General features: G+C 38.5%; 1 protein-coding gene across 3 annotated transcripts in view; it reads left to right on the top strand.

The window, feature by feature from the left end:
- The window catches only part of Fhos (Formin homology 2 domain containing), a 792,187-nt gene that overhangs the window by 207,183 nt on the left and 568,325 nt on the right, over positions 1-16,679 (top strand). Inside the window, exon 1 of one of the 3 annotated variants that reach the window (XM_081744510.1) lies at positions 8,170-8,511. The exons of the other annotated variants lie outside the window; for them this stretch is intronic. Coding sequence (XP_081600636.1) covers positions 8,344-8,511 — 168 coding nt within the window. The 5' untranslated portion in view covers positions 8,170-8,343. Of the gene's footprint in view, positions 1-8,169; positions 8,512-16,679 lie in introns of those variants that run through there. 3 annotated transcript variants of the gene reach the window in all.

Raw genomic sequence — 16,679 nt, 5'->3', positions numbered from 1 at the left:
AAAGGAGACGGTGATAATGAGTAATGAATGAAATGGTGGAATGAAGAAAGTGGGAGGAAACGGGAGAACCCCGAGAAAACCCACGCACACGGTGTTTGTCCACCACAAAGTTCACTTGGCGGGAGCAGGGTTTGAACCCGAGACCCCTAGCACCAGAGGTGAACGCTCTACCACTGAGCCACCGCGGCCCCAAACTCAAATCAAATATAATATTCTCGGCTTGATGTCGAAGTACGAGTAACTATATATAAAACTTTTTTAACATTGTAAAAGTCACTCTGGATAGTACTTTTTAGTAAGTAAAATTAAATAAAAAACAGACATGATTTCTCACAAGTAAACCTTACGTTTGGGTGAATCGAGTTGCTGACTGAGACACATATGATAAAGTAGTACTACATGTGGTCAGTATTTCAGTGAAGTTGTAGGTGCGAAGCTCCAGGGGTTTAGGAGATACAGCTACCAGAACATCACATGGAAGTACAGAATAGTCTTCATACAGTTGGAGGTAAAAGGCCTGTAAGGCCTCTTGTAACGACAAAAGGTGAATAACAAATATATGGGTACGTATTAGGACTAGGGGAAAGTCATATAGTAAGGGTATACCTGACGGCGGCCATCTTGAAATCCGCCATTTTGAATTAAGGTTAAGTTTTTAAAATAGGAATAGGGTCATGTGATACATGATTTAAGGCGCAAATTTAGTCAGAACAACAATGGTGACGTTAATTTTGATTTACGCGCAATTGGTAAAAAGTTACAGGGAAATTAAATATTGTTGCAGCATATGTATTAGTCCTTTACCCCACCTTGTAAATTTTGTGTTAATGATAATAATTAGATAAACAGCAGGTGGATAAATATTAGGTCTATGGTAAGAGTTGCCTTGATGGCGACCATGTTCAAATCCGCCATTTTGAGCGATAGTAGAGTGAGGACAAGAGCGAGCGAGAAATAGATGTGAACAGGATACAAGAAAAACAACGAAATGGCGTGCAACTACAGCATCGAACAACTAACATTGTAACGCCACCATTGTATTTCTGATTAACTTCTAGCCCGAAGTCATCTATTGCATTACTCTATTCCCATTTAATTTTCTGCTGGTTAATGATAAAGCAAAAATGGTTATACAGTTGGATTTATGGTAAAATTTGCTATTAATAAGGTGTCACTGTTATGCGTTTTCTTTAAAACTTTTGTCTGATTCAAAATGGCGGATTTGAACATGGCCGCCATCAAGGCAACTCTTACCATAGACCTAATATTTATCCACCTGCTTTTTATTTAATTATTATCATTAACACAAAATTTACAAGGTGGGGTAAAGGACTAAAACATATGCTGCAACAATATTTAATTTCCCTGTAACTTTTTACCAATTGCGCGTAAATCAAAATTAATGTCACCGTTGTTCTTCTGATTAAATTTGCGCCTTAAATCATGTATCACATGACCCTATTCCTATTTTAAAAACTTAACCTTAATTCAAAATGGCGGATTTCAAGATGGCCGCCGTCAGGTATACCCTTACTATATGACTTTCCCCTAGTCCTAATACGTACCCATATATTTGTTATTCACCTCTTGTCGTTACAAGAGGTCTTACAGAGCTTTTACCTCCAACTGTATGAAGACTATTCTGTACTTCCATGTGATGTTCTGGTAGCTGTATCTCCTAAACCCCTGGAGCTTCGCACCTACAACTTCACTGAAATACTGACCGCATGCAGTACTACTTTATCATATGTGTCTCAGTCAGCAACTCGATTCACCCAAACGTAAGGTTTACTTGTCAGAATTTTTTTTTCTTCTGTGGTATATATTCTCGTTCGTTAAATCACAGTTAGCCTATATGGCTCTATCTTTCTTGTTGAAGAAAGCGTTTTTTTTTTTTAATTTTAAATAATATGAACAAAGTTCAATTCTTAAGGGAAAAATATTATTTATTTGTTTCTGAAAGTTCAAAATCACCGACAACTTTAGGTTTGCCTTTTAAAGGTTACTTAAGCATTATATCCTAGGAATTATACAACCCAACATACCGTTATGTATGATGAGTTTGCATTCCTTGAGGCGTCTAGTTATTATTTAACTGACTTGTATCATAACAATACAAAATTCTGTTTTCATCCTTCAGTGATTTTTTCATGAACATTTTAGGACACTCTTTATCGTAGAAGTTCAACTTGAACTCATTCGAACTGAATCAAACTCGGCATGGTAGAGACTTTGACCTGTCATATAAAAGCTTTCTATTTTTGAGTTATGATAGGTCAAAGTTTGAGTCACATTTTCGAAAAAAACAATAACAGGACCAAGGGCGTCCATCAGGTGGGCAAAGTGGGGCGCTTGCCCCCCCCCTAAGAGGAAATTGTACTTGGGAATATTGAAAACCCAATAGAATTTTTACATTAGTTACAGCAAAATTTGAAACTATATTTGAAACGTCGCTTATACTTGCCCCCCTTGGAAACCACAATATGGGCGCCCTTGAACAGGACTCATCCAATCGAAATCAAACGTGGCTAGGTGATAAACCTTAGCCTGGTATATAATATATGAAATATTGTGTAGTGCAGGATCTTGGTTCCCAAATTATGGGCAGTCTAATTTCGAGTAATATTTTCGAAATTCATTTCATTTCATAAAATATTAACGAAACTCATACAGTTGAAATCAAACTTTGCATGGTGGTAGATATTGACCTGCTATGTATGCATGTGAGCAAGCTTTCCGTTCCCAAACTATGAGTTATTAAATGTGATGTGGATTTGGTGAAATTTTCACAAAACAATTTTAATAAAGATCCATATAAAAACACAATGCAGGACGTTTTTTTTTTGTATAATTGGGAAAATTGTTAATTTTAGAACTGTGGTTCTTCTGTAACTACTTTAAGTCTCTCAACTAAAAGGAACAATCACAAATAACATTCTCATTCAATGTGACAAGAATCTTGAAAACCAGTTCCAAGCCATCACTGGAACAATATCAGTAACCACCCTTATGCATCATCCCTAACCCCTCATGGTTGCTATGGTAACTCCCTGACCAACCTCAATAAAAACTGGCGTCGGAGACTCACAGAAGAGTAGCACCCACATCCCTACATATAACACACACGCGACACCACGTTTTGCCTCTTTGTCAGGGCGCTCTCGTAAATGTTAAAGAAAGTAGTAAGAATTGTAGATAAGTTGATTCACCAGGAAGGTTCCAAACAATGGATTATTTTATTTGATTATGATCACCGTTGAGTACAGCATGAATTAACTAAGAGCAGTAGCTTTTGTAACGTAACATTGTAGGGAAAACTAATCTTCTATATTGGCTTGTTCTTTCAAGATAGGTGTAATTTGTTGGGTTTGCAGTTTTCCTTGCGGAACCATTGTATAATACAATATTAATCCAACAGGACAACTGTACTCAGAAGGGATGTCCAAACTAATATTGTGCACCACTAAAAGACAAAAAACTTTTTTTTCAAACTTGAGACGAGATTAGAATCGAGACGAGACGAGAAATTTCACTAGTCTTTTGTCCATCTATAGTTCACCCAAGTCTTAGATTCCAAACAGTATTTTCTTGTTACATGACTCATAGTATAACAACTATAAATAGATAAAACCATTGTGCGAACATAACGAGTTAAAATGGCCTGATCTTGGCATTTCTCTGGATGGCAACAATTCCGGCCTTCTGAGGGTCAAAAATCGACCCTGAGTTTGGGAAATTATGGCAAGTGATCAATTCGAAGGCTCAAGATTAGCAAATTGCAACTCACATATCACGCACAAGTTTCTGGTAAGGTCAATTAGCTCAATTTCTCATTTCAAATGTCATTATTTTGTAGTTATTTTATCGGTTGAGAATGTCGAGTTGTTAAGAGCAATAAATGAAATCCACAGAGAAGTTTTAAAGAACCTGGAAGGATTAGTACCAATAGTGGCCACGACAATTCGTAAAGCCTGGGCTCTACACCAATCATAGAACTGCTTTGCCTCACGTGTGATGCATCGGAAGAATTCGGTACGATTCGTGGAGTTGCCTTCCGAACGCATATTTGAAACAGCAATGTGCACTAACAATGTTGTAACACTTAGAGAACATTGTAAACAAGCGATAAAAAAGCACTTAAAGAACTATAGTTAAATACTAACACTTATTCTAATTAAATGGTAATATTAATGATAATAGAAAAATATAAAACAACAACAAAACGAAAGTTAGCGGCAACCTGACAACAGTGTATCCTCAGGATATGCTCTTCGTATGGCGTGAGAGATTACACTGGCAAAATTTCATAGATGAGAGTTGACGACCGGGACACACCCTCGCGTTCTATTGCGTGGTTGAAATTGGTAAAACTTCACGACTCCTTGCGATCACTATAAGACGGGGAGAACATATTGAACAGATAATGGGAGGAACCGAAGTAGGTGAAATGGAATGAAACGTCATTTCGCAATGTAGAATTAAACATGAGTCCAAGAACATCATATCTGAAAACCTACGGATTATGCCTTGTTTACGACTCTTTTCTACAAATGCTAGGTTTTCTGTTTTCTCCTTGCTCTCTCTATGTGATTTACTGGGAATACAAGCACCAAACTGTAACGCTACATAGCATCAAGTTGGAAACGATTGCTCTAAAGGACATGATGAGAAATAACTATTGATAGAATCACTATCTGAAATCGAACCCGGGATTATTTGCACCAAAGATATTCATAGTACTCCATCAACGACGGAAGAGTTGCAAGAAAAAAAAGAAAGAAAGAAAGAAAAAAATTGGCAGATAGAAAAGAAACTGGGAAACTGTTGTAGATAATGAAATCGGATAAGAGAAGATACAGAACGGAATACAAAGCATGGCTTGTCTTATCAGTTATAAAATCCATGATGTCAGCAAGACTCGAACCCGGACTAGCTTATGGTACACCAAAAGTGACACACCTGTTTGACCATAATGAAATAAAAAAAATGTAATTCTATTCTCATCATGCAATTCCTTTCCCCCTGTTTACATTATAGGATATTCACCTCTTTGCGACCTGCACTATATAGAGCACGATTTGTGGGTTTAAGCTTCTGTCAGTTGCAATATTTCCGAGAGAAATGAGTGTGAAAGAAAATTCCTTTGACATTCTTACGCGCTGTTTAAACCGTCTGGGCAAATTTGTGTGTTGTAGCAAGGAACAAAAACATACCAAGTGGAAGCAATGTTTGCTACCCTCGAACTGGAAAAGTTTCCAGAAATATAATATTAACGCTGTCGAAAACAATTGATAAGTCAAGTAAGTAGCTTCACTGCTTCTGGAGACAACGAAAGTGTAAAGTTCGTCTTCCCTTGTAGTCTAGTGGCCGACGCCCGCCCTTGGTAGACGAGGCCCGGGTTTGAATCCCGGCGTGAGGGTAAAAATGAAATGAAATGGAATCTTTACGTTTTACATCCCACGATTATGCCGGATAGGCTAAAGGAGACGGTGATGATGAGAAATGAATGAAATGGTGAAATTAAGAAAGTGAGAGGAAAAAGAGAACCCCGATGAAACCCATGCACACAGTGTTGCCCACCACAAAGGTTTGTCTCAAGCTGGAATCGACCGAGGGACCCCACGCACCAGAGGTGAATGCTCTACTATTGAGCCATTTTGTGTTCCCCACCGGGAGTCGAAACCAGGACCACGCACACAAAGGCACACGCGTTACAAACTAGATAAGCGATGAGCGCTTGCCACTGAGCCCATCTCCTCTGTTGTAAACATGCAAACAAAACAGGTTTTAAAAAATAGGTAAAATAATTTAATCAGTCATCGACTAAAATAAATATTGGATTATACATACGCCTGACATATAGACAACCAACAATACACAAATTTGTTTTGGAGACTATAACTTCAAGGATATGATCTTTATTAGTTAGTTATTTGGAAAACATGAAATGAAATCTGTAAGTTTTACGTCCCACGGTTATACCGGTTAGGCTAAAGGATACGGTAATGATGAGAAATTAGTGAAATAGTGGAATGAAGAAAGTGGGAGGAAACGGGAGAACCCCGAGAAAACCCACGAGCACGGTGTTTGTCCACCAAAAGTCCACACGGCGCGAGGTGGGATCGAACCAGGGACCCCAAGCACCTGAGCCACCGCGCCCCTTAACTATTTAGAGTTCAGCTTCTCTTTTCAGCACCGTGGCTATGTGAAACTTGGGTTTATAGCTTAACGTTGAATCAGAATCAGAGGAGCTTTCACCGTGAATCCAACCTTGGGTTCTCTCATAACTAACTAACTAACTGTATGGCCTATGGTACCCAGAGGTTCAATACAAAAGCTCTCCACTGACTTCTGTCCTTGACCAACTGGATCCAGTTTCTAATTTGTATTCATATTTCTGCGAGATCCATCTTAACACTGTCCTCCCATTTGCGTCTGGATCTTCCTAATGGTCGTTTCCCAATTGAATTTTCAGTTAGAACTTTGAAAGCGTTCCTACTTTCTTCCTCTCCGGTTGGCTTTTCTCGTGGAAGATGGAAACATCATGCATTTATTCCTGAGGGACTCCGATTTTGAGTTGATGTTAGTTTAGCGTCCCGTTCAGCAGCGAGGCTATATGAGACGTGGACCTACTGATTAACGTGGAATCCGAACCACATGAGCTCCCGCCGGGAATCGAACCCGGGTCTCCCGCGCCAAAGGCGCGTACGCTAACCGCTTACCCACGAAGGAGCTCGACTCCGATTTTAGTTTTTGTATGAATGATAGATGGATGAATGAGAATATGACTTATTTGTGTGATTCTTTTGGAGTCAGAAAATATTTTTATCTCACAAGTAATCAATCAACTTGCAGTAATTACATACACACACACACACATTATTATTATTATTATTATTATTATTATTATTATTATTATTATTATTATTATTATTATTATTATTATTATTATTATTATTATTAATAATAATAATAATAATAATAATAATAATAATAATAATAATAATAGGAAGGATAGCTTATGTGCCTCACAGAGTTATCTCCTGGTTAAACGATTACTGTACGTGACTTTCGTCTGGAAGGCTCGAATTCGATTTCCGGCGGGAGCTCATATGGTTCGGATCTCACGTCATACTGTAGATTCACGTCTCATATAGCCTCGCTGCTGAACGAGAAGTTAAACTAAAAATCAATTCAAAATCTATTTTACCTCACAACAAGATTCGAATTTTTCTTCTCCTCCTTCTTTATGCACGCAATGAAATAAGCACATTAATAAGTTGTTAGTGTATGCGCCTTTGGCGTGGGAGACCCAAGTGAATGATTGAGATTTTAAATTTTAAGCTGTCTCACCCGGAATCGATACCGGGACCACATGTGCCAAAGGACACGTGCTATTTACCACCTTCACTGTCCGTTTTTTATTATTAATGTTCAATGTAATTGGATTACTTCTGGTTCGTGGACGATAGTTTGAGAAACATTGCTTTATTTGCCCATGCCATCGGACAAATTTCTAAATACAGCTGTCAACGTGCGATTCCACAGCAAAACAATAATAATAGTGATAGTATCCCAGCATTCATCTGGTCGAACTAAAGGAATATATGGGAGATTAAGAACTAGATTTCTGGGCTTTTTGGCATCTTTAGCCATGTTATCCTATTATGGATGAGGGACGACGTCTCCCAGCAGTCACGCTGTCACGGAGATTGAGGAAAAAGGAAGAAAGCAGCTTGGGGTCATTATGTTAGGTATGATCCCGACATTTATATAGTGTGAATGAGGAAGACACAGGTAAACCTCACACAGGACTGAGAAAGCTTTTCAACTTTTTTCCACCTAGTGTTCCTACCAGGAACCGAACAGAAAACGTGAACGACTACAGTTCGCGGGTCCAATAATGGAATATATGAAAAAAATGACAGAATGGTCCGCTATTCTGTTAGTAAAAGCCGGGTTACTGCATCAAGACAAAGGTGGAAGCTTCTGAGCTTGTGGCAAGACAGTACCAATGATAATATGATATCTTTCAACATTATTTTATTTAGCGTTTTTTGTGACAGGTAGCAGCACTGTTACGCTTGACTTGCAGTGTTTTGTTCTCCAGCAAGTTCCACTTCCTTGCTGTAAGATGGCGCTAGTGTCGTCGGCGCGCATAGGTAAAGGCCGGCTTTTGACAAACCAGCTTGGAGATCGTAGCGAGCGACGAAGAACCAGATGAGGGAGAGCGAATGCAATGTAGAATCAAGTTGAGCGTTTTCTAAACATTTTTTTAAGTTATTCTGTCCGTGTGCGAGCGTGTGTGGTGTAGTGAATGTGTTGTTGGATGTGATACAGGTGATGGAAGATTTCACGTGTCGAGTCCAGTATCTGAATGATATAGACCCTTTCGCTTTTACGACGAATTTTCCTGAACCTCCACGTCCTCCGGTGTATACTTTTCATTTAAACTTACCACTCGTGAACCAAATAGCAGCTGTACATAGGATACTCCAGGCTCCTCACAGGGTAAGTTTGCAAATCGTCCTTACTTTAGCAACAAGCCGCTTGGGAGAGGGTCTCCTAGACGCAGAGTGCCAGTACCATCTAAATTATTTGAATGTGCAATGAAGTGGACACTTTCAGAAATGGTTTGCGTCAAGACAACGCTAATCCTAACAATAATCTGCTACGCCGTTGGATGTCGCTACCATCCACATATAACGCGACTCAGCCAGACTTACACAGTCCCAGTTCAAGTTTACCTACTTCTCATGAGATGTCGCCATGATCTCTATTCCATAATTTTTGCCTTCAGTGTTGCTACTTCAGTGTTTGAAACACGTTCAGTTATTTAGTTCATCAGCATACGCGTATGTGCAATTGAACTAGATAGATATGTGAGGTGATTTTTTTCCAAAGGTCGACCGGAACTCCTTCTACACGAATATATAATTGTTTAATTATTAGTAGACTATAATAACATGTCAAGTAAATGCTTATGCGAAATTCTTGTTTGTACACAAATAGTTTCGATGCCAGTGCCAAAAAATTGCTTTCTTCTAAATCGTAGCAACCACCATCATATTCGATTAAACCATAAGTTGCCCCATCGTTTGTTTAATTTATTCTGTATACAAGGTGACCAGACGTCCCGTTTTAGCCGGGACAGTCCCTTTTTTCCAACAGTTGTCCCGTTTTTTCTGATTATCGAACGGGACGCCTAAATGTCCCGTTTTTAAATAAAAATGGTCTAGGTGTCCCGTAATTATTATTCAAAATATAAATCGTCAATGCAAATTCTACTCTCTTCCGTACCAACTCTCGTTGCCAAGGTTCAGCCGTGTCTAGTCTAGAACTTCTGAATTTTCAAATGGGAGTTGTGTGTTCGTGGCTCAAGTGGGAATTCTGAGTGTTCAACTTATTAAAAGAATTGTTGGGCAGAATTTGTAATCGGGAACTATTATTTGTTTTGTGGTATACGTAAAGTTAGAAACGGTGTGTTATCACTCTTACTTGTGTATTTTGTAAATTGAGAACACTGCTGAGTCCCAAAATACAATCTGGAAGTCAGATATCCCCCCCCCCCGTAGCCGATTCGTATGCGTCCCGTTTTCGCAAGTGAAAATTCTGGTCACCTTGTCTGTATATAAATAATAATTTCATTTGTAATTTGGAAATGTTTCAATGGTTTGCACAGACTTCGATTAAAAAATAAATAAATAAATAAAAAGTTAGTTGTAAAATATGCTAGATTGGTTTCCTTTTTCCTCTACTTTTATAAAGCTTAATAATTTATAGTATTGACACGGAATAGATAGTCATAATGTTCATTTTAGAAAAGCGTCTGATTTCAAATAATCAGCGAACTTATTTTAATATATTAATAATTCTGTAAATGAAAATGAAATGAAATCTTTAAGTTTTACTATTACTATATTATGGTTTCAAAGTTCGTTTTTTTTTAAAAAAAATCACAGTAGCTATATATTATTACAGTTGTCTCCAGGCCCGTCTAGCCCCCCCCCCCTAAATTCTGGCTGCCTAAATTTTGGTCCTAGTTTTTTGCGATATTCTATTCCGATGTTGTTGTTTTATGGTTTCATACGTTAAATTACGTTACCAACATTAAATTTAGAGAGCATTGCCGAGCAAGCGTTAGCGAGTGAAGGCGGATTATAGGCCCGCAGGGCACGTTATTGTTTTCTATCTTCGTTACCAACAATTCACCTTCTTTTCTCACATAAATCACTTCGACTTACCTTTACGGTTTGTACAAATCCCCTACTGCCCCCCCCAAAAAAAATGTGTTCGATACTTTCTTGACTACTTGAACACTACTTTCAACTCATTTCTTCAGTAAATCATCCTACTTTCGGCTATTTTTGGCCCCCCAATACTAAACAATTACTTTACTTTTTAGTGCAAATGGAAATTGAACTTAAAAAATCATATTATTACTTATATAAAGTACTGTCAAAGAATTTTAAATTTTTTAACCTTCAAATTCTTTAAAACCTAGAAGTAAATCATAAAATTTTAAAATAATGTAATTAGTCGTACGGTTCTTATAATTTGGAAGATGAAGTAAAGAAATGGAAATATATTCCATCCCGGGAATTTATAGGCCAGGGAAAAACCCGGGAATATTCCCATTTTTTAAATTCCTTTCCACCGGGAATATTCCCACTGCCCATCACTAAATAAGCTCACATGGCGCAATCTGTGATCGAACCATTTACTCCTTGCACCAGAGATAAACGCTCTACCACTGACCTTGTTTTTAAAGGACTTAAAATATGGAGTAGGTTCATTAAAATGAGGGATGAAAATGTACACATAGGGTGAATTTTGTTATTCCATACTGCAAAATATCTCGAAAAAAAAAAAGCATCAGACGAAAAAATGTACGAAATAAAATTTATATTTTGCAGGCAGAAATTTCTGTATGCTAAAATTCCCTTCCGCCTTAGAGGTGTACGGCGAAACTGAAAAACTGTTTACAAACCCCGTCATTTTAATTGATGATTCGATACGTAAATTTTATTGGAAACATTTTTCGAATGCTGATAGGCTGGTGTAATCGGTTAAATCTAAGTTCACTAAGGTATCTTCAAGTAGGTAGGTTAGATAGGCCTTTCTCATCATCGAAGCTATATAAAATACAGAGAGACCATTTAACTTGGAATTCGAACCACTGTAGTGGGTTCAAATGTCAATATTTTCCACCGGGAATCGAATATTTCGTATGTAGACGTTACTTTATTTGTTAGTTACAAATTTTACTTTAAATAATTTATATATATATATATATATATATATATATATATATATATACAGTGGCGGATCCAAGGGGAGGGCTATAGGGGCTATAGCCCCCCCCCCTTGACACTCAGGTATACACTAGATAAAATGGGCTTCAATCCTGCTTTACACTATATATGGGGTCCAACTAAAATTGGAAATCCCATAAGGTACCGTACGTCGAATTGTATTGTCGCTGTGCCGCCCAGGGTCGCTCTTCATGGGGGCTCAGGGCCCAACTTTAAAAATTTAAATGTAAATATATATCCAGTAATATCTCGTTCGTTAGTTTTTTAAAAACTAAAGAGCATTGTTGCAAAAGATTTTTCATATCAGTCACCGTTTTCAAAATGGCCGCCAAGACATGGTGCCTGTATCAGATAAAACTTCAAGTACCACTAATATGAAAACTAGGGACGGGCACGAGTCGAGCTAAAACTCGACTCGAATAAATATATAATTACTGTAGTTCTTACCATCTAGGCTGAGACTTGCACGGTCGAATTTTTGAATTGAGTTGATTTTGATTTTAACGTCCCTTTCAGCAACGAGGCTATATGAGACGGGACCTACTGATTAACGTGGAGTCCTAACCACAAGAGTTCCCGTCGAGAATCGAACCCGCTTAGCCACGAAGGAGCTCTGGTTGAATTTTTTAGCCCAATTAGAAGAAGAACCCGGATAGTGATGTCAACCGGCTCGGCTCGGTGCAAGTGAGTGAACAGCTTGAGCCGGTTTGGTTCGGATTAGCACTGGCTCGGTAGAAGCGATTAATCGGCTCTGTTCGACCCAGGAGCGGATCCCGGACCTACTTCTGGGGGGGACGATGGGTTGTCATACTGCTACTTTTAAAGGCTCCAAACTTTGGGATGGGCTTTGTTTATATATATAAAATAATAAAGTTTCCTCTTCTGGGGGGCGATCGCCCCCCCCCCCCTGGATCCGCCCCTGGTTCGACCTGGCTCAACTCAGCAGCCAATGGCTCGAGCCGGCTCTGTTGGGATGAGTCATTAGCTCGGTTCGGTTCTGCTCAAGTGAGCCATCGGCTCGATCCGGCCAACTCGGTAGACGTGACATGTGAGCGGTCCTTCTGAGCTTGGCTCTGTGGTGAACAAGCCGTGAGTCGACCCATTTAAACCAATTGCACCATTAGAGTAGGTAAAGTAGGCTCAGGTCATTTAACCTGATCAAATGTTCGAGTTGGTTCGCTACAGGTCAGATGTGGCTTTTATGGAAGTGACTGTATATTCGGCTCAATGGGTCTTCTTGTATCTGGGGTCTAGTTTAAAAAAATCCTTGATTCAGCTGTGAAGAAGACTATTACGAATCTAAGTTCTTGTACAGTCAGGTATAAATTTCCAACTTGATAAATTTCCTGTATATCTATCTTGATAAATTAATGGATTGAAGCTGTGTTTAGTAGCTTCCATTGGTTTAGGTGGGTTGGATCATGGGTCCCTTGCGCCTCCTTTCGGTATGACATTGGTGTTCTAAATGATCTCTTTCTGCGCATACCGTTTGTTGGAACCGAGGCAACAAACTTGCTGAGAATAGACAAACTTGATGCAAGGTAATGCTTTGGAATTTAAAAGTAACTTAATCAATATTGAAATCACTTTAGACAAGACATTTCATGTTTCTGTCAAATTATCTTTTGATATCAATAAATTTTTTTTTTTTTTCATTTTGCTTTTAATGTGCCCATATTATTCAAACTTACCCTATTTCTAGTCAAAAGATTGGCCTACGTTTTAATAAAATTCATTTCTGATAATTTATGCATCTTCGCGCGTACACTTTGAAGGCTGAGAGAACCTCAGCATGTCGCTGGTGTCCAAATTGATCATGATTAAACACTTTTACTGATATTTCCAACAGTCAAATCCAATAACAATAAAGAAAATGTGAGTTGAGTTGAGTTGATTTTAACGTCCCGTTTAGCAGCGAGACTATATGAGACGTGGATCTACTGATTAACGTGGAATCCGAACCACAGCAGCCTCCGCCGACATCGAACCCAGTTCTCCCACGCCAAATGCGCGTACGTTAACTGCCTATAAAGAAAATTTGTGTTAATTGTCATTGGAATACCTTATATATACTTAAAGTATTAACAAATCAAGACACACTAAGAATTTAACGACTAGAATTATAAAACAATTATTTTGCCTGTCTTTTCTCTTTTACGTTAATGTATGAACGCACATTAAATGCTTTTGAGGGCTCTAGTCGGGTCGGATGAGTGAGCTGTTGGCTCAGCTCGGTATACGGACAAAATCTCGCGGCCGAAACATCGCCGCCCAAAATCTCGCCGGCCAAAACCTCGCGGGACAAAATCTCGCCGGGCCAAAACCTCGCGTGGCCAAAACCTCGCCGCCCAAAACCTCGCGGGCCAAAATCTCGCCGGGCCAAAACCTCGCGTGGCCAAAACCTCGCCGGACAAAATCTCGCCGGGCCAAAACCTCGCCGCCCGAAACCTCGCGGGACAAAATCTCGCCGGGCCAAAACCTCGCCGCCCAAAATCTCGCCGTGCCAAAACCACGCCGCGAATGAAACTTTTCTTTAAAATTTACCCAATGTGTTTCCTAATATGCAATTCCACATTACAAATAATAATAATAATAATAATAATAATAATAATAATAATAATAATAATAATAATAATAATAATAATAATAATAATAATAATATACAAAACATCGTGTGCGTGGGCTTTCTCGGGTTATTCCCGTTTCCTCCCACTTTCTTTATTCGATCATTTCCTTCATCCTGGTCATCTACGTCTCCTTTAACCTATAGGACATAATCAAGGGACGTCGTAAAAACTCATATATTGTTTCATATTTTCATAAATATTATTAGATTTTTGTTAAAATTTTAAGTTTTTGGATGTTCCAAAGTTCACGAAACTAACCTCGTTAGTTGTCATTACTTTCCTTATGCAGACTTTCTTTCCCTATAACCAGTTTAAAAACATCCTGTCGCCCTACCTTCACATTGAAATCCTCTAATACAGAAATAGAATTTTCATATGGTATCGCGGGACTTGGTCAAATACCCGTGATACTTCTTCTGAAACAGCGTCTTTTATACCGTCATCCTTATCATCTGTTGGAACATTTACATTTTGATCAGGCGAGATTTTGGGTATGGCGATATTTTGGGGCGTGAGGTTTTGGCCCGGCGAGATTTTGGCCCGCGAGGTTTTGGGTGGCGAGGTTTTGGTCAGGCGAGGTTTTGGCCCCGCGAGATTTTGGCCCGCGACGTTTTGGGAGGCGAGGTTTTGGCCAGGCGGGGTTTTGGCCCGGCGAGATTTTGTCCCGCGAGGTTTTGGGCGGCGAGGTTTTGGCCAGGCGAGGTTTCGGCCTGGCGAGATTTTGGGCCGCGAGGTTTTGGGAGGCGAGGTTTTGGCCAGGCGAGGTTTTGGTCCGCGAGGTTGTCGCCGCGAGGTTCTGGCCGCGAGGTTTTGTACCCAAACCGGCTCAGCTCACTTCTCTGTTCGGCTCGATAGTGAATGAGCTGTGAGCTGAGCCGTTGACAACCCTAAACCCGGGCCGAGCAGTTTTGAACATATTTAGCCCGCGACCTATGACTGGGTTACATGCACAGGACCGACACGGCGTAGGATCGACACGGCATAGGATCGACACGGCGTAGGATCGACACGGCATAGGATCGACACGGCACAGAACCGAAACGGCACAGGATCGACACGGCATAGGATCGACAGCAGAACTTTCATACGATCGAAATAATAAAAAATACATTATTTTATAATTACGCAATATTAAGTAACAATTATTTTCTCAAGGATATATAGGAGAGAACCGTCATACGATCGAAACGGCATAGGAACGAAACGGCGTAGGATCGACACGGCATAGGACCGAAACGGCACAGGGCCAACACGGCACAGGATCGACACGGCACAGGACCGAAACGGCATAGGATCGACACGGCACAGGATCGACACGGCACAGGATCGACATTCTGTAGGGTGGTCAACACTTTCTGAAAATATCAATATCGCATATCCCTCACCTTGAATTTGTGGATATAAAAAATTGTAAGAATAAATAATTCTAAATGGTCTATTTTTAAAAAAATTATATATATATATATATATATATATATATATATATATATATATATATATATACAAATTGTATAAAAATATTGTGCGTAATATATCCATGCCGTAATAAATACACCTTTAATTTTGTGATATTAAAAAAAAAAATACGCTAAATAACTCCAATAGTTGATTCCAGGTTTTCAATACCGAATAAATAATATTATTTGTCTGATATTTTTATAATGCTGTAATTTTTTATGTATACTAAGTTGAAGTATGTACATGTAACTGCAATTTTAAAACTGTAGGCTTAGAATTTGCGTTTGGATTTTTTTTTTTTTTAAGCGAAGCAATGCACCTATGTTAAGTTGCCTTCTTTTCAAATTTCGAATTGAAATCGGAAGCCAATCGTTTGTTTTTCGTTTGTTATTGACTTTTTTGAAGAAAAATAGTAAATATCGTATCTTTCTTAAAACATAAAGAGATGTTTACAAAATAAAGTTGGTAGGCTATATGGCCAAATTTACCCTTGTTCCTCCACTTAAAATTTTGATTGAAAATCAAAATCAATTGTTTGATATGCGTATGCTACTAATTATTTTGAAAAAGAATAGTCTGTTTCGAAAAACATAAAGAGTCTTTTCAAGAGAAATGGGTGCTGGAATTTCATATTGGCTCCACTTTAAAGTCTCGAATCAAAACCGAAGCCAAGCGTTTCTTATTGGTTGTTTTTAAGAGCAAATCGCTTGTTTCGAAAAAAATAGAGAAAGAGATTTACAAAATAAATTTAGAATGTGATCAAATTCAATCTGATTCCTTTACTTACAAATTTCGATTCAAGACCAAAATCAATCGTTTGATATGGATTTGTTGTTGCTTGTTTGGAAGAAAAGTAATTTGATTCGAAAAACGTAAGAATGTAATTAAGAAATAATGTTGATGAAGGTGATTTGTTTCGGGGCGGTTTGCTTATTTTGAAGAAAAAATCACTTGTTTCAAAACAACCAGTAAAATATATCTATTTCCAGGATACATTTGGTGGTCAACTTCATACTGTTTTTTCTGCTTTTAAATATCGATTCGATACTCAAGCTAATAACATGTTTTCCTTTCTTATTGATTGGTTTGAAGAGGAAATAGTTTGTTTTGAAAATTATTAAGAGTCATTTACAAAATAAGGTTGGGTGGGCCAACTTTTTGGTGGTATTTCAAATTTCGATTTAAAATCAAACTCAATCATTTATTTTTCGTTCGTTATTGATTGTTTTGAAGAAAAACTAAGAACCATTAAAGAAATTTTTATAGTAAAGGTGGTCAC

This window comes from Thermobia domestica, chromosome 17 (assembly GCF_964235325.1).
Source record: "Thermobia domestica chromosome 17, izTheDome1.hap1.1, whole genome shotgun sequence".
Lineage (NCBI taxonomy): Eukaryota > Metazoa > Arthropoda > Insecta > Zygentoma > Lepismatidae > Thermobia > Thermobia domestica.
The sequence above is the reverse complement of the archived record's forward strand: the minus strand, read 5'-3'. Positions and strand labels throughout refer to the sequence as shown.